General features: G+C 36.5%; 2 protein-coding genes across 2 annotated transcripts in view; both read right to left on the minus strand.

Annotated features, from left to right (window-relative positions):
- pdlim5a (PDZ and LIM domain 5a) overlaps positions 1 to 7,769 on the minus strand; it is a 34,659-nt gene extending 26,890 nt beyond the window's left edge. The window contains 2 exon segments of the mRNA XM_043240243.1: positions 6,663 to 6,804; positions 7,654 to 7,769. Of these exon segments, the coding sequence (XP_043096178.1) occupies positions 6,663 to 6,761 (99 nt within the window). The 5' untranslated portion in view covers positions 6,762 to 6,804; positions 7,654 to 7,769.
- Positions 7,770 to 13,495: 5,726 nt separating this feature from the next.
- On the minus strand, positions 13,496 to 22,330 carry opn4xb (opsin 4xb). Its single transcript, XM_043240117.1, has 9 exons — positions 22,012 to 22,330; positions 19,852 to 19,985; positions 19,493 to 19,696; positions 18,259 to 18,430; positions 18,010 to 18,165; positions 15,719 to 15,826; positions 14,989 to 15,163; positions 14,706 to 14,822; positions 13,496 to 14,125 (listed from the first exon to the last, which is right to left on the minus strand). Exons 1-9 carry the CDS (start codon positions 22,143 to 22,145, stop codon positions 13,859 to 13,861), a joined length of 1,467 nt encoding a protein of 488 aa, XP_043096052.1. The 5' UTR covers positions 22,146 to 22,330; the 3' UTR covers positions 13,496 to 13,858.
- Between the last annotated feature and the right edge of the window lie 714 nt (positions 22,331 to 23,044).

The following is a 23,044-nucleotide window of genomic DNA, read 5'->3' on the forward strand; positions in this document are numbered from 1 at the left end:
CTGGAGTAATTATTATAGACAAAGCACTTGTATTTTGGTCAGAAGCAACAGTTTCAAGTTAAACAGCCTTAATTATGGATTCGCTTGTTGCTTACAAACACACAGCTTTTCTCTTTATTGTGATTTTCATCACTTTCATTCTGACGGCACCCATTTACTGCGGAGGATGCACTGCAGAGCAAGTGACGGAACGCTAAGTGTCTCCAAATCTGTAAACAAAATCTACATAACCGGAGTACACGTTTAGCCAGTTGTCATTTTTGGGGAGAACTATTCTTTTAAAAGTATCACTGGAGCAGAAAAGGAGATGTTTAGCAAACTCTTAACACTGCTTACTTTCATCCAGCATAAACGTATTTTTTTTAAAAAATACAATGGTAGATGTAAAATCTCATTCGTGTTTTCTTCATGAATGCATTTAGTTTCCCCATCTCTCTGTAACACAAGTAAACCTGAAATGCAACAGGTGTTGATTTTACGCAGCGTAACCGTGAAGTCATACCGCGTACAGATGGTCTGCCACTCCAGCATCAGTGGTTTTACTATTCCTGAAGGTGTTACACGGCTGCTAGGTGAACACTGAACAGTATGTCTATTCAACTTCACAATCGTCCCTCAGAGACACGCCACCCCATTCAGCTAAACTGGGTGCGTTCATTAACTTTAATCTAAACACACGTAAGCTAGCTGTGAATACTCGTAAAACGCCTTATGTGCGTGTCTGAGGCACGGAGCGAGCGCTGTCGCAGTCAGAAGCAGAACGCAGTCTGTATATACAGTCCGGCCAAAACCTGTCGAGAAACATCATTGCCGAGAGAATGAGCGCGGTATTATTCAGATGAAGTGTGTGAGACAGATACCATTTGCTTCATCACGTTACGCTGAACAGATCTGCGCAAGTAATTAAGCCGCGTGTTCAAAAAAGACACAGGGGCATTTCATTCAGCCTTGGATCGTAATGAATGCTCGTGTTGGTTTCTGGAGCAAAAACAATATAAAAATGGGAGATTATTTAATCAAGGGGAATTTTCCATACCCTGGGATGACTTTTTTGCTGTTTTTTGAAAATTAAATACTTGTTTAAACATTCAAGTATATACAAATTAAATAATAAAATACTTTATTACTTTATTTCAGCAGAGATGCACTAAACTGATCAAAAGTGACAGCTCTACAAATTGTATACAAAAGTATTAAGAAACTCAACATTTATAAAAAGACAGCATGTGAGAATGATTTCTGAAGGATCGTGTGACACTTAAGACCGGAGAAAATGTAGCGCCGCAGCAGAGAAATGAATGACATTTTTTAATATATTCAAACAGAATATATGTATTTTAAATTGTAATAATATTTTACAATATTGTTTTGAATGTATGCTTGACCAAAATCAGTCTTGGGAGCATTAGAGACACCATTTCAACAACATTTTTAAAAAGAAAATGCATCGTCTTTAATCTTTTGAATGGTTTTGAGCGCTGTACTCCAAGCACTCCAGAGCGCTGCGTAATCAAACAGCATAAACGGCTGAATGAATGCTTGAGTTTGTTTCCTGCTCGCCTCGCGTTCACATGCGGAATCTTTCGGTCGGTTTCGGGCAGATTTATAGGTGAGACTGGAAGCACAGTCTGCTGACGTGATCAGGAGAAGAGGCACAGTTTGTACTTGAACGCCATGTCATTAATAATTCTGTCAAATGATTATATCAGGTTTCGAGAGGAGCACGGACATCTTTATTACATGTTTTCTCACAAGGGGCATTAAATGGACCAAACAGATACAAGTTCATTCCTGTGTTTGTATCTTTCATTTCATTCACCAATTTACTAAAGTTTTAGTTTTAGGTAAAAATGACTACACTGATACAGTCCTAAAATAATCTCACACATAAAATGCCTGTTTGTCTGCAAAGGTTTTTCTCTAAAACATTTTTTCTTGGGCTCAGTAAGCAATTTACCCATGCACCCTAGCAACACCCCAACAAACACCCAACAGAATACCTTAGCAACCACACAGTAATGCCCTGGCAACCACTCACAACATTAACTGTATACCATTAAAAAAACATTCTTCTCGTTATTTCCCTACAGCTGCTAATGAACCGGAAGTCTCACCCATAGACTTACTTCCACGTTTAAGAAAAAGGTGGATACTCTAAAAACAGCATACTTTTAAACAACACTCTAAATGCCTTAGCAACCGCCTACAACATTCTAGAAACAGTACACTTTTAAACAACATTCTAAATGCCTTAGCCACCACAGTTTGACCCTAGCAACCTCTCAAAACATTCTAAAAACTGTTAAACAACATTCTGAAAACCTTAGCAACCACACAGTAACACCTTAACAACCGCCAACAACATTCTAGAAACAGTATACTTTTAAATAACATTCTAAATGCCTTAGCCACCACGCAGTTTCAGAGTAGCAACCTCTCAAAACATTCTAAACACTGTTAAACAACATTCAGAAGCCTTAGCAACCAAGTTTATTTTGTTATTATTGTTTCACTGAACACGTTTTCCTGATGCGCACAACTGTAACTGGCACCAGTAAAATGTGATTTCACAACAAAAGACGACAGTTATGTGTATGATACAGAAAGTCGACTTTACTGATCACAGACGCACGACACACTGACGTTTATCCTTACTTAGCTTTTGTTCTGTCTGACGGAAAATAAGTTTGTTGCATGTATGAATTAGATTATAACAAAAACGCCATACATGGCAATGTAACGGAAATTTGAGTATTAACATTAGAGCGTGTGAAGTCATGTGCACTACTGAAGGTGACAGTAGACAAGGTAACATGGTTGTCATGGTAACCGTCACAGCCCTACTGTATGCTGTTAACAAAAACATTCTAAAAACTCTAGCAACCATACAGTAACTACTCACAACATTCTAAAAACAACATACTAAAAACACAGTTACACCATAGCAACCCCCTACATCATTATAGAAACTGCATACTGTAAAGAAATATATTCTAGACACCTAAGCAACCACAAAGTAACACCCTAGCAACCACCCACAACATTCTAGAAACTGTATACTGTTAACAAAAATATTTTAACCCCTTAGCAACCACACACTTTCACCCTAGCAACCACCCACAACGTTTTAGAAACAGTATACTGATAAAAAAAAAAACTTTTTGAACATCGTAGCAACCACCCACACCATCCTCCTAGCTTTGTTGTGGAAGGTTTTAAGCAGACAAACACAGATCACATTTTTTTCTTCAAAGCTAGAGAGAAAACATCTGTAGTTGTACCTCCATGATGGTATCAGAAGCACAGAAAGAGAGAAACAGAACACACACCCAGCTGTGATCCTGTGTTCTGACACTAACCAGAATGTAGCAGCAGCTCCAAACCACAGTTTTATAAAGCCTAGTTTAGACCAGATCCCTGCATTAAATCCCACCATAAACCAGAAGTCAGAATGTTAAATCTCTGTAAAGCTGTACAGCACAGGTCCAAACCAACCCAAACTTCCCATTGCTTTTCACACACAAAAAAAAAAGTCACACTCCCATAACCTCAGACTCGTCTACATCCAAACCCAAAAACTCCCTCCAAACATTAATTTACAGTCTAAAGCTGTCACAGCGCCCGTCCTGTCTGAAACCAGCACAAACGCTCAAAGAAATACTGCATCTGCAACCTGCAAGTTCCCGCCAGAAAACTACAGCTTAATCCTCACAGCTGAAACTTGCAGAGGACCTCTGAGAAAGCAGCTAACTTTACCATTTCTCGAACTGGAACATTCTCGTTTTATCTTATCAGTGACGAAAAGTTTATCGCCCACACATACAAACTCTCTAGAGATGATGTCATGAGAAATGCAAGGCAAAACTTAAGGCAGCAGGTCTGTTTTAAGTAGTTAAACTTCAGTCGGGCGACGCACATGGCTCTCTAAACTCTTAAAAATAAAGTTTGTGAAACGGATGCCAGAGTGACGCCACAGGAGAACCATTTTTGGTTTCCCTCTCAGTGAATAGTACAAAAACAAAGGTGCTTCAAAAGGGTCTGTACACAAGAACCGTTTTTGGTTTCTCAACGAACCATTTAGTCAAAGTTTCTTTAAAGAGCCATATCTTTCTTACCTTTTTATAATCTGATGAACCTTCTTTCTCCACAAAGAAACGTGTTCTTTAGATGGTTCTTTATGGAACCATATAGGCAAAAAGGTTCTACTATGGCATCGTGAAGCTCCTACTTTTTTTTTTTTTTTTTAAGAACCTTTTCTACACTATAAAGAACCTTCTTTGGTTCTTCACGGAATCACTGACACCAATAAAGAGTGTGATAATAATTAAATGTAAAAAATAATTGAATTAATGACAATAAATATTTAATAATTCAATAAATAATATAACTATATAAATAATTAAATACATAAATATATACGGTATATAATCTTATTTAAATAAATGTTTTAATAGTGTACTTATCACACTAAATGTTGGGGAAAATGTTGATAGAAATGCTGGAAATATTGCATTAGGAGCTGAACTACTGTCCAAATACAGACAAATGCTGTTACTAGCATCACTAATACTGATGTCCCAACAATACAAGACTGTAAATCACAGATTTATGATGTGTCCAGCTACTGTAGCTGACATTTTTACTGAGGATCTGAAGTTGAAATAACATCTTTTATGGAGTGTGAGTAATGTCTGTAGCGGGATCCGGGAGAGCTCTTGCTCTATTGATAAAATATTTTCACTGGCTTCACATATAAAGCCCTCTAAGCCTCAAACCAGACCAACCAGCGGCCAGACGAACCACAACATCACAAACTCTAATGTGAAGAAAAAATTAATTAAAAACTGTCCAATGCATATATTTTCATACCTGAATGCACATCACCTTGCTATTGCGACTTTTGAGCTTGTACGTAACACTATGAGATCGAATAAGATCCAAATTAACGTCATTACAGAGATAGTTCAATTACAATGTAAATGCATACTTCAATTATTTTATTATTTTTAATTAATAAATAATAAAATTAAACGTATGTAAAGTGAAGTCAAATAAAAATAAATTTAAGAGATATATATTTTTAAGTAAAATTAAATAACAAATAAAAATAGCTTGTAAAACACAACAGTCCAATAAAAAAATCAATAAAAAATTTGAAAAAGCAAAAGATGGAGAGAGGAGGACAGAAGAAAAGAAGGAAGAGTCTGGGGAGGGGGAGGGAAGGAAATAGAGAGAGGCAAGGAAAATCAATCAGAAGGTCATTTACATCGCTCCTCTGCCAGATGGCATTGTAGGAATAGCTGTCATGCACTGGCAACCCAAACGAGTGTGTGACATAAGTGCATCAGAGCGAGAGTGTGTGTGTGTGTGTGTGTGTGTGTGTGTGTGTGTGTGTGTGTGTGTGTGAGAGAGAGAGAGATACTGTAGATAGAGAGAGGGTGGAAGACTCATTAGGAAATAAAAAAGTATGAACAGGTGGAAAGGAAAGGTTACATAGATCACTTAACAGATAAAAAGATTCATATTCAGAGGGGAGAGGGGTAAGCTGTGCCACTTGTGTATTGAGTTCGTCCTGTAGCCAAGATGAAAAAGAGTTGGAGGTAAAACTAACACATATTTTAGAATATCTGCTATCAAGTGACATTAGAAAAAAACACCTATAAATATACAGGCACACAAATACATCTATGATGCGTAGTTAGCCCACATCAGGGAGAAGTAGCAATGTATGAATACAGAAATTAATGTTTTTATACAAAGTTATTTGCATTGCATTTCAGATATACATTATATTAATTCATGCACTCTCTGGAAATTAAACTGCTGTCTTTGCTAGCTGCATGCAATCCCAATTTATTTTTATGTACTCTATTTGCATTTTCATAAACTTGCAAAGAAAACGTTTAAATGCCAATATTTTTAATTGCAAAGAGACAGTTTTGTCTCTGATATTTGCAAAAGTATGGCATATATAATTTACCAACATACACTACTGTTCAAAAGTTTGGGGTCTGCAAGAATATATTTGATATTTTTTGGAGAGGAGGATTTATGAAAAATGACAGACATTTATAAAATTTATAAGAAATATTTACGTAAATCAAAAGAATCCTGAAAAATGTATTACTGCTTCCACAAAAATATAAAGCAGCACAACTGTTTTTGAAATTGTTAAGGTACTGATTAGCATATCAGAATGATTTCTCAATGAGCATTTAACTTATACTTAAAATATAAAATATTTAATATTTCTTTAGTACTGTATATTGTAATAATCTTACACAATATTACAGTTCTTGCTGAATTTTTAATCAATGCAGCCTTGGTGATCAGAAGAGGCCATAAAACCTTAAATAGTGTTTCTTTTAATACATGTGTTTAATTTAATTTGACATGCAAAAAATATGTTCTCCTGGGTATCTTTCGATCACATGCAGCTGTAAATAATGGGCGTTTTCTAAAAATAGGATGACATTATAAACACTGTGCACGGTTTCAAAACACAGCTTACATCTCTCGCCCCTATGCATAATGAGGTCGAAAGCAACAGAAAAACAGACAAAAAGAGAATAAAGAGGGGGGAGAGAGATCATGAAAGGGTACAGATGGTGTCGGGGGGTCAGAAGGGGTGTATGTTTGAATGAGTGCGTGTTCGTACTCACCCGTGAAATGGAGAGAGGCATGTTGAAGTCTTTCCCCCCCTGCAGTCTGAAGCCCCACGGGGCCGGACCCTGTAACACCACACTGTATTTACCACTCATAGCTGTCTGATATAAAACACACCCGCAGAGGCTGCCAAACGTCCTGGAAAGAGAGAGAGAGAGGCAGAAGTTCTCAGTCAGGCACATCTCAAAAAGCGTGTGATTTATAGAACTAGATTTTTACTAAATAAAAAGTCAACTCTAGGAGGATGCTGGGCCTTTTTCTGTGCTGTCGTTAAACTGTTTAGGTGGTTTTTACTTGCAAAAACATATTCGAAATTTCTCAGCAATAGAAACAGAGAGGCTCGCTTTAAGAAACACCGCTAATGAGGTTTAGCAGCAGAAAGCAGTTTAAACAATGTATATAAAAACATGCTCAGTGTCAATGGTTTTACATACAGTTCAGTTCAGAAGTTTGGCATTGGTAAAAAAAATAATAATAATGTTTTGATGCTAACCATGGCTGCATTTATTTGGTCTAAAATACAAAACATTAACATTAAAAAATATATAATTACAATTAAAAACATTTTACTATTTGAATATAATTTAAAATTTATTTCTGTGATGCAATTTGGATTTTCAGCATAATTGCTCCAGTCTTCAGTGTTACATGATCCCTTAGTATGCTGATAATGCAGCTTAATATTTTTGTGGAAATCATACCATTTTTCAGCATTCTTTCAAAGTTTCAAAAACAGTACTTATCTACAAAATATTCTTTTTTCTTCTTTTTTTTACATAATAAATGTCTTTATATGTATCAGTTTATATCTATACCTTTTGATCATTTTTTGCATCCTTTCTAAAACCATTCATACAAGCTTCTGAACAGTAATGTAATACAAGAAACGCGAGAAACGTCAAAAAATGCATTAGGCATAATGCAACATGCAGTTAATAAAGCTAAAGCAAAGTAATCATTCTGCATATGTTATTCAGATAAATTTACCTTCAGAAAGCAACAACCCTGACAAAAGGAAACACAAACTCCTCTGCAATGTGGGTCGAAAGGTCTGAAACCAAATGATCCACACAGACAGCAGATTGTCCATTTATACCCATCTATCAGAGGGTGTGTGTGTATTTTGGGGGTTGGGATGGGGGCGCTAGGCTTACACGCTGATATTTTGGGAACAGAACCTAGACGTGCTGCCAAATATTAAGGAGGAACCATCATAAAGCCACCAGAACCCAAAACAAAGGGCCTTGAGATCAGACGCTGGAATGTTCCACGGGTCAGATGGGTGTCCCATCATCAGCACATTTCAGGAGGGAATGCTTTAGCCTGCCAGTATCTCTGTCTATTGCTCATAATGTCCAATAATTCGTCATGGGAAAAGAGTAAGACTACTCTAAACACTGGAATACAGATGAGATTCACATGTGATCCACTCTATCATCAAGCATTATCCAGAGTGCTCTTTATCTGCTCTCAGTAAGACAAATGTTACTCTCATTAAAAAAACCCAAATGATGGAAAATTATAGTAAGGTTTCTATTATGCCGTACTGTGTTGTGTTGATTGTGCTACTGTTGCACTGCGGGTAGATGGATGATAGGATGGATGGATGGATGGATAGATGGATGGATGGAGACTGAAAGATGATGGATGGATGGATGGATGGATGGGTGGATGGATGGATGGATGGAGACTGAAAGATGAGGGATGGGTGGATGGATGGATGGATGGAGACTGAAAGATGATGGATGGATGGATGGATGGATGATGGATGGATGGATGGATGGATGGTTGAATGGATGGATGGATGGATGGATGGTTGGATAGATGGATGAATTTATGGGGACTGAATGATTAATGGATGGATGGATGGATGGATGGATGGATGGTTGGATAGATGGATGGATGGATTTATGGGGACTGAATGATTAATGGATGGATGGATGGATGGATGGATGGATGGATGGATGGATGGATGGAGACTGGAAGATGATGGATGGAAGGATTTATGGGGACTGATGGATGGATGGATGGATGGATGGATGGATGGATGGATGGATGGATGGAGACTGAAAGATGATGGATGGATGGATGGATGGATGGATGGAGACTGGAAGATGATGGATGGATGGATGGATGGATGGATGGATGGATGGATGGATGGATGGATGGATGGATGGATGGATGGATGGATGAAAGATGATGGATGGATGGATGGATGGATGGATGGATGGATGGATGGATGGATGGAGACTGAAAGATGATGGATGGATGGATGGATGGATGGATGGATGGATGGATGGATGGATGGATGGATGGATGGATGGAGACTGGAAGATGATGGATGGATGGATGGAGACTGAAAGATGATAGAGGAATGAAGATAAATGGAGATAAAAAACCATAGAACAAACCATAGAACCATCTTGAATGATGGATAGATCTATCTCTTTATATTTCTATATTCTGATAAAGTACAACACATGTATTGGCATGCTGCTGGTCAGGATGGAGAGGAAGCGGATGTGAGTTCAGAGCTGGACAATAGGCAGGTGACTATTATCATATATCCAGACACATACACACCACATACATATTTTACATCAGTGTACAGGAAAGTATGGAAGAAAAGTCTGAATACAATAAGAAGCCATAAGGTCAGTCCTCAGGCGGTCTGGGGATCACTGACGGACTGTGTGTGTGTGTGTGTGTGTGTGTGTGTGTGTGTGTGTGTGTGTGTGTGTGTGTGTGTGTGTGTGTGTGTGTGTGTGTGTGCGCGCGCTGAGAGAGGGGTCTGTCCGGTATCTGACCCAGATCTAATATCAGTAGTTTAAAACTCATCACACTCCATGTGTTCATCTCTCTCACACACACACACACACACACACACACACACACACTCAGCTCTCGTGCCACAGAAGTGCAGCAGTACACAATAAGGAAATCACATTAGTGACATATGATAAATGATACATGCAAACACACACAATAGAGCGTTCAGAGGCACTCTGAGTGGCAGCAGTAAGTAGCTTTAGGCTTGAGTGAGAACAGCTGAGACCAAAGCCAAAACAATACATGCTGTCTGCGTGTGTGTGTGTGTGTGTGTGTTCATAATAGCTCTCGGATTAAGTGCCTCTCCAGTTTACAGTTTTCTCCAACAACATGTGTTACAGATCCAGCGACTCCAGCGGGAGACACGAGGAAAACAGATTGTTGCTTTGTGTTGTGTTTCTTCTGGCCGCTTGTCGCAGATGATCTGATTCATTAGCATTACAAAGAGATCAAAATGCATTAACCACATTTAAGTCACCATCACAGTGCGTGTGCGAGAGACGTTTCTGAATAAAAATATCATGCACATCAACTGTCTGGCTGTAAGCGACTTTACGCTAATCTAATTTAATCCTGATCTGTCTGCACCGAATCAATGCAGTTACACCAGACAAGCAACTCATTCAGTCGTCTGATACCTGCTGACAACCCTTTCAAACCTGGAACTCTAATTGCATAGAAAAGATGCTTGGTATCATTCGGGTCTGAAGAGCAAGAACTGTAGGACGGTTAAAGTTAAAAAGTTTATTTTAGTTTGTTTGAATCTCTAAATAAGCACAATAAGAGTAATGCTTGACTTTTCTGCTAAGGCATTGACTAAAACCCCAAAAGGTGCTAGTTCCTGGAAGATCTTCACCAGGACCAATCAATGTTCTGCATGCTAAAAATAAATAATGAAACAGTGTCTGCGCATCCGAGCATCTGCTTGCTCTGCTTGTATGTGAATGAGTCAGTGACCACAAAGATATATGCATGCGATTTCGTTCAAAATATGTAAGTATGCGCTAAACCTGCACGTTTTAAAAAGCCAAACAGACATGGCAAAGAAGCTAGAAACCCAAAAAGAAAAAATAAGACTCGTATTTTTAAAAAGTGAAGCAAAACAAAAAGGTAAATTAAAGAATTTATGGTTTAGACCAATTTGTAAATATAATGTCCTAAAAAAGCCGTGTGTAGTTATATTATTTATTTTATTACGTATAAATATTATTACGTATAAATAATATTTTATATTATTAAAATATACAAAAATTTAATTAATTAAAATTATAGTTTCTACGAATTATGAGTTTAAATGTAGTAAGATTGACTATTTACTGAATGAAGAAAAAAATTAAGAAACTAACTATTTCATGTCACACTAAAGTATTACGTATAAAGTATGTTTAATGTGTCTCTCACACACGCTCTTTTTTCTACATAGCACTTTAGTGATGTTTAAATCATGTCTCTCGTCTGCTGCCTGTCTAATTCGCTCATCTAGAGGGGTGAAGACTGACATCGACCCCGGCCTGAATAACACATGACATCCCCCCATCCATACGGAGCCCCCCGAGACATCATGAGACATCACAGCCTCTGAAGAACAATAGAAGAAGCTAATAGTTGATCAATGTCGTTTACTCCACTTGTTCTGGATATTATTAGGCAACTCGTAGGTTAACATCATGTCGACACAAAGATGGATTTTGCAAAACTTTGTTTTTTTAACTAATATATTTAAGTGAATTAAATAAAAAATATAATTTAAAGAGAGTTGAACTGTGTTTCTTAAAAAGGCAATCGGGCAGTTACATAATAACATGCAGTTCATGTTCTTTTGAACAAAACAATCGGTAGCTATATTTTAATTACAGTTTTTTTTTCTCCCCAAAATTGTCTTACTCTTTACATTTTACATTTTAAATACAGAATTTTTTTTTTTATCACTTAAGATAGTCAATAAAGTGCTGTAGTGACAATTTGCCCCGTTTTCCCACGCACTAAGAACTATTTAACCGAAATGCTCCGCGTGGCCGTGCTCCCGTCTCGTGTCATGTGACGTGCTCGCGCTTACCTGTGCGCGCAGGTCTGAGGATGAGTCGCGTGGGTCGCGTCGCGTCGCGTCTGTGAGGCTGAGGAGGCGCTGCGAGGCTCCCGGGTCCTCCGCCGGTGACGTCATCGAACATGGGCGGGGCCTGCAGGAAAGACCTTCCCGCCACCCCCATAAACCTTATTTTACTTTATATGTATAGAATTACAGACGCTACATCTCGAGACTTACATTAAATTTCAAATTATCAAGCAGTTTATATACTACCCATGCAATAATGTTTTTTTAAAATAAAACAAAAAAAAGTACATTTTTATGAATATAAATATTATTGTATAGAACACAAATTCAACACAATTCAATGTATGGTTTATACCAATCGTAAATATTGGTGAAGTTTAAAAAAATAAAATCAATTAATAAAATCAAACAATTTAATGGATACCGATTTAATTTTACACTGCTGCAAAATAAAACAAAAATAAAAAATCATTTTTGCTTTTCTTGACTATATGGAGACATACACCTCATGATTAATTGTTAATAAAAAAATTTTTTCTTTTCACAGTGGATGAGTTTTAAGATATGCATATATATATATATATATATATATATATATATATATATATATATATATATATATATATATATATATATATATATATATATATATATACATTTTCTCAATAACCACAAGTGCTATTATTTTGTTGTTGTTTTTTCTTCTTTTTGGGAGGATGTGGAGAGGTCTGTGTGTTTGTATTTGTTTATTATTAATTTTTGTGAGTGTGTAATTGCACTTTAGGGTACTTATAAAGTCATGTAAAATAAATAAATACCAAATAACATGCAAAATGCATAACATAAAAAACGACGTCGACGCATGATTATCAACAAAATGTCTAAAATGACCATGAACTGACTTGATGTAGTTAGATTTGTTTCAGTCATATTAAATACTGCTTTTAACTGGTCGTGCAGGATTCAAAGAAAGTGGCCTCAAAATGTGCAAGCTTACACGTTTGAGAAAAAGTAAGACTGCTGTACTGAACCTTCCCCTCCAAAGACAACAGCTTTTACAGAGACTACAGACAGTTTAAACAGTCTGACATGTTAGAAACAGCTGAAAACCTCACACAGACGGTCTAAAAGCACGCACATTGATGTTAATGGGGGCTAAATAGGATGTAGCGTAAACACAGACCACATTGATGCATAAAGAGGCTATTATTAGCATCTGTACAGAGAACAGGGATCGATAATGTACTCTAGTACAAACTCTTCTCTAGAAAAAGCAGTGAGAGTGATTAGAGTTTATTTTATGCTCTGGGCTAATGCACTCATAAAGCAACAGAGACAAATGAGGGGACCGTTTAGAAAAATCAATGTGCTCTAAACACGGTCAAATCTGTCTGAAGAGCAGGGTACAGTGGTACAGACTTTAAGGTGCTTGACAGTGAGACAATAGTTACACTATTAACTTAAAGTCAATCAATTCTGCTTAAAAGACAATCTGGGAGTCGTTTACACGGGTTTTGATTGCAGGAGGTGCAGCGCCCTCTGCTGGATGAAGGGTGTTTTCCAGTATATTACATTTATGAACAGTATATTTAAATGATATAGATTTTTTTGTATTTTTTGATTTTGTTTAAATATGAGACTGAGATAGATGGTTCAATGATTTGCTGTATACTTATATATAAATAATTATTTATGCCCATCAATAAGGGCTTGGGCTACAAATATTGGTTTGTAGTTACTGCCAAAGGAAACACACACACACACACACACACACACACACACACACACACAACAAAAAGAAATAAACACAGAACCAAACTTTGGTAGCGAAATATTTTTCACTCAGAAATTGCTAATAAATATCACAAAATATTATTAAGAGTCATTAAGTTACACATTTAATTAAACTTTGAAGTCATAATAATAAGTTACAACAATAATCTGCTTTGTTAACAATTTGAACGAAAAAAATTCCTTCGATGTTGCATTCGATAAAGGCCGACGAAAAAAATACATGTAAATGTACTTCTTGGTCATTAAAATAAGCAACTTTGTATCGAAGAAAACAGTGCTGATCCATGAGGGTTCATGTGCGCGAAGAGATATATACACAAATATATTAATTTTATAATTTGTTTAGACAAAAAAACATAAAATATGATTGTCGTACATGCAAAAGCAAAAACAAACCTCAAAAAGGTAATTTCTCCAGCACCAATGTCTTTTTTTTTGATGAAGTGCACATCTAGAATCAGAGTTGATTTAACAGTGTCAGATCAGCGCTGGTCGCTTCATGTGAGAAACCTCTCTTTAGTGTCCAGCAGCATTCTGACAGTGAGGTCCTACTGTATCTTCTCTGAGGTTGCTCTCTGAAGCTGGACTGATGATGATCGTGGGAGTGTCAGAGGAGCTGCGGGTCACAGAGCAGTTCTTAGGGTGAAATGAAAGGTCAGAGGTCGTATCGGCACTCCGGCTCTTCTTAGTGGAAACAACTGTCGGTGCCTTTGTCGTGGCGAGGGAACCGGAGACGAGATCTCGCTCGCATAGACTGAACGACTCTTTCATCTGTACCGGGGGCTACAGGACACAAACACACTTGGTGATTGGTTGAATTGCTGTTTATATGGACACACCCCTTCCTGTGCGTTCATTTGAAACTCTATTTAAAGGATCGGCTCAATCAGAAATTTACATTTGATGAAAATGTGCTCATCCAAAATGTTTCTATTTCCATGGGAACAGATTTGAAGAGATTTAGCATTGCATCACTTGCATCACAGCCGATAAAAACATCAGAATAATAGAAAAGCTAAATGTTTATCATAATTCATCATTAAGATGTTGTTGAATTAAAACAATATCTGCTGACATGCAAAATTAATCCAAAATCTGTATTTTGAACTGAGAAGACAACAGAAGATTTACCTATTCACTAAAGGAATCATTATTATAGATCAAGAACTTATATTATGAAGGTATATTCTGTATATTTTTGTTGCTTACAAACACAAAGCTTTTGGTGAACAAGTGAAGCAGTGCTACATTTCTCCAAATCTGTTCTGACGGGGTAACAAACTCATCTATATCTTAGGGCAAGTACATTTTCGGCCATTTTAAGTGAATTATTAAAGTTTTCATGTCAGTAAGTAAACCTTACCTTCTCTATCAGCAGTGAGGAGCATTTGAGGATGCGCTGTCTAGACGAGCCTCTAAATGACACCTTTGATACTTTGGACCTATTCTCCATTAAGTCCAGCTCCACTTCTCCCATTACCTGCAATCTCACACACAAACACACACACATAAGCACACAAAGATCCATAATGATTATAAACATCACTTAGTTCAGCAGCCGAGAGTGTTTGACAGTAATGAAAACGTTGAGATAAAGTGAGCAATCAGCTGGTCGTGTGACTTTACAGATGGACCCTATACTGTACCATAGCACTGGAGTGGTTGGCGGTGGTTGCGTGGAGCTTGTTCTTGGAGACTGATGACTGTCTGCTGACGCTGGTGTCCTGGACCGAGATGTCACTGTTGGTGGAGGAGGTGAGACAGTCTTTCTGAACACGGGACAGGCAGGACAAACCTGGGACCTTCTCAGCTAATGTGGCTCTGCAGAGAGATAGATGAATGTATGTCATGATTTAAAAATAAATAAATAAATAAATAATTTTTTTTTTTATATAAATATATATATAAATATTTTATATTTATTTATTTATATATAACAACATGTATAATAATCATACAAGAATTTATTAAACATTAAAATATTAATTACCATTACTTAACCTGTTTAAGTGCTTTTGCATTACATTATATTAGAATAGTTTAAATTTGTTATGGATATAATAAAACGACATTTATAATAATTATACAATAATTTTAGACAATTAAAATATGAATTATAATATAGTACATTCTAATTGTTTAAATTAGTTTTGGATAAAGTATAACAAGTGGTGCTTGTCATTAATGTTCTACTAATTCTTTGTATTTATTTTTTTCCACATACATATATATATATATATATATATATATATATATATATATATATATATATATATATATATATATATATATATATACTAATTTTTTTTTTTTTTTTTTTTTTTTTTGCTCGAATGTTCGTGATTGCATATTTAGCTTGTTTTATTATATATTTACCTGTATTTGGTGTGAACTATGGCATATATGAAAGGGTTGTAGATGGCAGATGATTTGGCGATGACCGCCGGCAGAGTTTTAGAGTAGGGTGTGAGGATGTTTGCATGCCTGACAAACACAGGAAAAGCAAGTTACTTTTAAATGCATGTAGGTCATTCAAAAAAGTGCAGTGATGAAGAGAGAAAAAGAGATTAGAACGCTTTATAATCACTTCATACTTCTCACAGCTGTGCTGAGCGCAGCTATTATAGAGACAGTACACACTTGCAGTACATACACAGACAAATAAACAGCGAAAAGTGCCAGATAAACAGTAATCAGGGGATTCGCCGACTAAAGACACTACTACTAGCAATCTACATACGGCATACTGATTTAAAGCATATATTGAGGACTTTCCTCATATCCATCTGAATCTCAGTAGTTGGTTATGAGTCAAAAATTCATTTGTGCATATTTTATGTAACATTTCATATTTTTGCATCCGCTAGAGTTTCGATATCCGAAGGGATCGCTAATAACAATAACAGTATCAGAGCAAAAATCAGCCTCTTCCCACTGTGACAAGTTGCCCCGCGTAGTGTTATAAGTTTAACACGTGCAAACGAACATGACATTTATTTTATAGCCAATAACTGTATTCAATAACTTAACGTTTACGGTTATGCATAAATTGAATACCCCGTTACTAAAACTATTCACATTTTAAATAGCAAACACAACAAATAAGATGTGTTAGGAACAGTACGCTTTCAAATTTAGGCCGAGTACTGTATTTTATAATTACTTCTCACCGAACGTATCTCTTTAATCTGAGAGGAAAGACCGTGTCGTGCCTACAGGAGAGATAACAACAGAGCAGTGCAGTGAACCCAGCGCTTACACAAGTGAGCTGTTGTTTGTCTCTCATCACATGGCTGTAAAATCAGTACGAGGCCATAATTTTACAACCGCATATGGTCGCATGTGATAATAATATGATATTTATGTATAATGTACGTAGTCACGGAATTCGATGTACACTGTGCGTAGGGGTCATGAGAATGAACGAAAGAACATCTTTTGCTCAACAAGGTTGCATTTATTTGTAAAAAAACAGTAATATTTTTCTATTTTAATGCATTTTAAAATGTAATTTATTACTGTGATGCAAAGCTGAATTTTCAGCATCATTCCTCCAGTCTTCAGTGTCACATGATCCTTCAGAAATCTATTCTACATGGGTTTTTTTGGCTCAACAAAAAGCAGTTTGCATCAAAGATGACTTGTAATGAAATTCCGTTTAACAAGCAAACTACATTGAGTTCGAGGAATAAGCATAAACACATTTTTTCCTATTTTTATGTTTTTCTTAGTTGAACAGGACCTGAGTGGTGTCTTAATTGTATCGATTAACCTCATTACTTTTTTAATCAGTTAAAACAAATGTACACAGAAATTTAACTTGATGTAATCAAAATAAAAATAAATCGACAAATCAAATTCAGAATTTTCTGTTTATATTACACTCAATATTGAGTCGATGCATTTAAAATAAAATAAATAAATGCAGAAAAAATGGTTTAAATGACACTCAACAAAAACAAAGTAAAGGGTTTTTCTTAAATTACATTCAATATTACAATGATGTAATGATCAACAACAGAACTAAATAATTTTTGCAACTTAAAAGTTTGAAGGATTTGCAACCATGCATTTAAGTTGTTGTGATAGGTTTCATGAAATAAATTTCTGAATATTGTCAGCTGTGTGCTGCTTCATATTTTGTTAACACTTTATTTTGATGGTCTCTTCTGTTGACAAGCAGTAACTTTGCACCTACATGTCAACTAACTTTCATTAGAGTATAAGTAGACTTTCTGATTATTATCCGCTAACTCTTTATTGTGATGATCTCCCCACAAACTTTTCAAGATGTCAACTTATTCTAACCCTACCAGTCTACTAATACTAACACTCTAAAGAAAAGTGATCTTCATAAGGGACCATCAAAATAAAGTCAAACCGATAAACTGAGATGCACATTTTTGACACTTTGATGAACAGAGAGTTCAAAAATCCTTTGTAGAATTACAAATGCTACTTTTGATCAATATAACGCATTCTAGCTGAATAAAAGAAAGCTTCGGACACACAGAGAATCATTCATGCATGCAGCGCAAACCACGTCCTAGGGGTTAGGAATGAACCCATTCATTAGCAGTTGGTTTAGAGACGCTTCCAAAATATGCGTAAAAACCACGTGAACACAAATACTAATTTCTGTAAACGTGCGGATGCTCAGCACTCACCCTGCCCAGGCGATGAGAGTGACGCACGCGTAGGGAGACCAGGACAGCACATACACCACTATGACCACGGCCGCTATTTTGGCCAGCTTCCATTCGCTCCTCATGGACTGCTGCTTCACAAAGCTGGACTTCTGAGAGCTCAGCCGCTCTAGATCTCTAAACACACACACACACACACACACACACACTTGCATCATTCGTGCGGTCATAAATGCTTTTCGATTCGAAGACGCCTCGAGGGGCTCAGACCTGCTGGCCTTTCGTACGGAGAGGAACATGAAGAGGTAACAGTAGAGGATGATGGCCAGAGGGATGAAGAAGACGAAACAGCACAGCATCATGGTGTAACTCTTGTTGGTTGGAGACGGAGAGACGTAGTCCCACGTGCAGGACGTCATCAGACCTTCAGGGATGTAGGAACCTGCAGGAGCATTAAAAGACACATCAGACATTTCAAGCTCAAGTCGCTTCTTAAAGGGACAGTTCACAAAAAATTGAAAGCGCTGTCATTATTTATTCAGGTTTCTCCAGGTATTTTCTTCTGCTGAATACAAACTAAGATAAACGATAAGGCAACTAAACAGTTCTCGGCCCTTTTTACATCTAGCAATGCATAATTCACAATCTGAGAAAAAATCTGAATTGTCAGATCAGCAGTCACTATTGCGAGAAAAACATCATTTTAAGACAAAAAGCTTTTTTTATATTTTTATTTTATGAAAAAGGCTACAAAAGGCTGCTAAAAACAATCACTTCAGCAAGGTTTCTACTATTTTCTAATTACTTTGATAAATAACAAAATATGTCAAATCTCCAGAAAAAATATTTCAAGGTTTTTATTCACATTTTTGTTTACATTTGTTCAAATAATTGTTAATGATTCTGAAAGCTTTGAAAGAGATCCCATAGATATATGTCTGGTTTTACATTATCAACTATATATATATAGTATATATAATTTTTTTAGATCAGTTAAGCAGAAAATCAATTTGCATTGCTGTCCATGATCATGTCAAGGATCGGCTAGATTTCCATGTGAATAGTGAAACAAGTTTATCTGGTGTGTTAAAGGGTTACTTCACCCAAAAATGAAAAGTAAGCTGTGTTTTACTTACCTTCGAAGCACCCTAGGTGTATGTGACTTTCTTCTTTCAGACGAAACAAACAGTCACAAACTGTCCAGACAACTTATGAGGAAGCAGTCTCGGTGGATGATGTAAAACAAGAGTGACAAGAGCGAAATATAGATATTTATCTTACAAAAAAAGCATGGAGGAGCACTACAGGAGGCCTTAATTCACCCTACGTCTGAAAGAAAAAAGTCACATACACCCAGGATGCTTCGAAGGCAGCCTAAATGTAATGATTGGCCGAGCTAACCCTTCAACTCATTACTATGCACAAAAACTGGCGTAGCTTTATTTTAGTCAATATATTCAAATATTTAAAGTCTTAATTTAACACAGGAACAATGAGATCTCACTCCAGCCAATCAGAGGTGCCAGACTCCAGGCCAGCGAGTAGATCCAGATGCACAGGATGGCCAGAGAGGTCCTGCGCTTGGAGTTCGACTGGATGGTCTGCAGCGGTTTGGTGATGACCAGGTACCGATCGATAGAGATGGCCAGCAGGTTTATCATCGAGGTGATGCCAAACAGAGCACCGCAGAACGCATATATTTTACATCCTGAACACACAAAGACAATATATAGAGAGTGTATAACATACATTTAAGACCGGACATGAGGACAAGGTCTTTGCATGTTTATTATTTATTCATTCAGTTTAGTTTGCTTGACGTTTTTCGAAATCGTAAAAAATTCTGTAAAAAGATAACGTTACCCAGCTCCCCAAACATCCACTCCTTAAACAGGCAGTTGATGAAGAACATCGGAGACTGTGTGATGGCCATGAGGAAATCACTGACCGCCAGGTTCACTATGAAATAATTTGGCAGGCTCCGCAACTTTTTATTGCTGCACAAAAAATATTCAGATCAAGTTATATTTATTCCATTGTTAAAAGAAAGAACAATGAAGTTCAGTCGTTGCTTCTGCGTAGGTGACAAAAGATATTTTTGCTGTTACCAAACAGTTTATGTTCCCATTGACTCCCATTATATGGACAAAAAGTGCAACGGGAGTCAATGTGAACCGAAACTGTTTGGTTATCAGAAAAATATCTTCAGCTTATCCTGTTTTAAAGTGCCCCTATTATGGATTTTTGCAAATGATCTTTCATGCAGTGTGCAATTGAATAAAAAAACATCCTGAAAGTGTTTAAAGTTATTGTCTCTCGAAAAGAAAGAGTTCTGAATCATAGAAACGAGTCGTTTTACAGATGAATCCCAAGCCGTTGACGTAAACATGAAACATTAGCATGCTGTCTGCCTGCTTGTTAGTGTTTTCAGGTTGGTCTGAATGAAAATGCACATTCGTTGTTTGCCACTAGGTGGCGCTTCTGTAGCTTTAAAAGCTCAAACAACAGCTCTTTAATTGACATCTACCAATCACCGGAGGGGTTTGGCAAAATGAACCGTTAAATGAAAAGTTTGGGAGTCATTAAGGTACAAATAAATTCATGTTATAAGAAACTTTAATATTTAACCTTGCATGCATGTCAGCCTGTTGTTTGGGACTTTCAAAATTAAAATAGAAACCTTTCATAACCCTTAATAGAGGCACTTTAAATTTACATTTTTTTGACTAACTAACTTCCATCATTAAATAATTTTTTCCTTTGAGTTGCTTGTTTACGTTATCTTTTTTTACGTTTAATTTTACATCTCACAATTCTTTTTTTTTTAGTTTCCAAAAGCTATTTGAGACTGTTCCATAAGTACCCTTTTAACTGCATTCATATATTCTAAACAGATTTTATTACACACACAGAAAAATGACATCCCTACTAATCTTTGCTGACAAAACCTTTCATTGTAGATGCACATAGAGAAGATGGGATGCAAATGAGGTTTATTTGGTAAAGCGGACATCCAACAGATCACATGCCCCCTTTGCAGTTCGTTCCATCGATGCGCTGCAGTTCTAGGGACTCCCAGCATTCCTGGAATAGCAGTCAATTCCTTTCACTTTACAGTCGCCCATGATTTCAATAATTGCACATATTTATTTAAACGAATTACCCTTGTTATTTATACCTTGTTCACAATATTCCCAATTCCTTTGCCTTAATAATGGCCTATTTGAATACAAAGGAAAAAACAATTATGGAAAATGAGGATTAGGGCTGTCCGGTGACCTGCAGGGTGTTTTGCGTGAGTAACGTTAATCTGAGCAAATGGGGGTAGCAAAAAAGAAAAGAGAAGCTTTTTACTAGTGTTTTACAGCACTGCCCCAGTTTACTAAAACAATTAATGTCAATCACATATCCGAGACTTGGAAGGATTATCCACCAACTGAGAGATGATCTGTCAGAAACAGACACAAAACTCTTTAAGACTTCATTTGAAATGTTTTTTTTTTATGATAATAACAATGCATACTGAAAAGGTTATTTCAAATATCCAAATAAAAAAAATATATATATATATAACTAGATAATGTTCATACGATTACTTTATTAAATATTAATTTAATAGTATTTAATATATTCTAAAAAAAAAAAAAATATATATATATATATATATATATATATATATATATATATATATATATATATATATATATATATACATATATATACATATATACATATATAATAATAAAAATAAATATACATATTTATACATATATACATATATTTGATATATATATATATATATATATATATATATATATATATATATATATATATATATATATATATATCAAAGTTCAACCATGTTTAGCAGAATTCATGCACATTCCCTATTAAGGATTGTTTCATTTAACAGTGTTTGACAATGAATTAACTGCATCCTAAAGCGGCAACTAATAAAACTCCAAACTTTCTGAGATGATTGCTTTAAGTTCTTCAGCTCCACAAGCAACAAAGCATTCGTACCTGTAGAAGGCAAACATGACCAAAGCGTTGCCCGTGACTCCTAAAGTGCCGATGACGAGGACGAGGAAGGCGATGATGTAATGCACATGATCTGGGATGTCCAGTCTTTTGTAGATCTGCCGTTGAGGCTCCATCACCAAACAGAAGATACAGCAACAAACACTGAAGAGTAGCTCTTGAGTGCAGACTCAGTCATGGTCTCTGTCGTTTCCTCTCAGTCTGTCTCTGCTCAGAGTAAGAGAGACTTTAGTTAAACACTATCAGTAACGTCAACAGACGGACACACTGCGACCTACTTGTCATATCACATGACCCAGCCCTCGCTCCAGCTTCTGTCCCACCCCAGCTTTTCCGTGTCTTCAGAGCAATCCCACGCTCAACAAAAATGAGCACCATTACTCGTCTGAATATTATCATATGGTGGGGTTTTCGCACTCTGTCCTCTCTGAGCATGACTAGAAGGAGAGAAAACACTGAAAGAAACAAGTTGAAATGAGAGCATGTGTCAGATAGATTACAAGGCTTTCCGTCTTTCGCCGCTGATGTATTCATCAGGTCTGTAATGGATGTCAGGGTCAGAGAGAGATTCTGAATGAGAGAGCGAATGAGGGTCTGAACCTGTACGGCCTTCAATGATTCACGTTTCTCTGAGCTCAAGGAATCACCGGGAAACCTGAACACAATCCACCAGCGCTATTTTAGCATGCTAATGTTTTAATTTTGCTTTTAATTAGAAATGTATTTCAGTTAGTTGCCAAAGTAGCATTTTTTTATTATTGTTTTTCGCTTGAAGACTTCTGTTTCCACCACTCAGAAATCTATAATATATATCAATAATCCAAACAAACAACTGAACGATATTATCTCAATGACAAGCACCTTGACAGTGAAAATTGGAAAAGGTCCATTTTGGTACCTAAAAGGTACATATTAGTACTAGGGTACATATCTGAACCTAATAGGTACAAAAGCGTACTTTTGAAAAGGTACAATCCCAGTGACAGCTTTGGCATTTCAGCTTTTTCTATTTGTG

This window comes from Puntigrus tetrazona, chromosome 5, assembly GCF_018831695.1.
Source record: "Puntigrus tetrazona isolate hp1 chromosome 5, ASM1883169v1, whole genome shotgun sequence".
Classification (NCBI taxonomy): domain Eukaryota; kingdom Metazoa; phylum Chordata; class Actinopteri; order Cypriniformes; family Cyprinidae; genus Puntigrus; species Puntigrus tetrazona.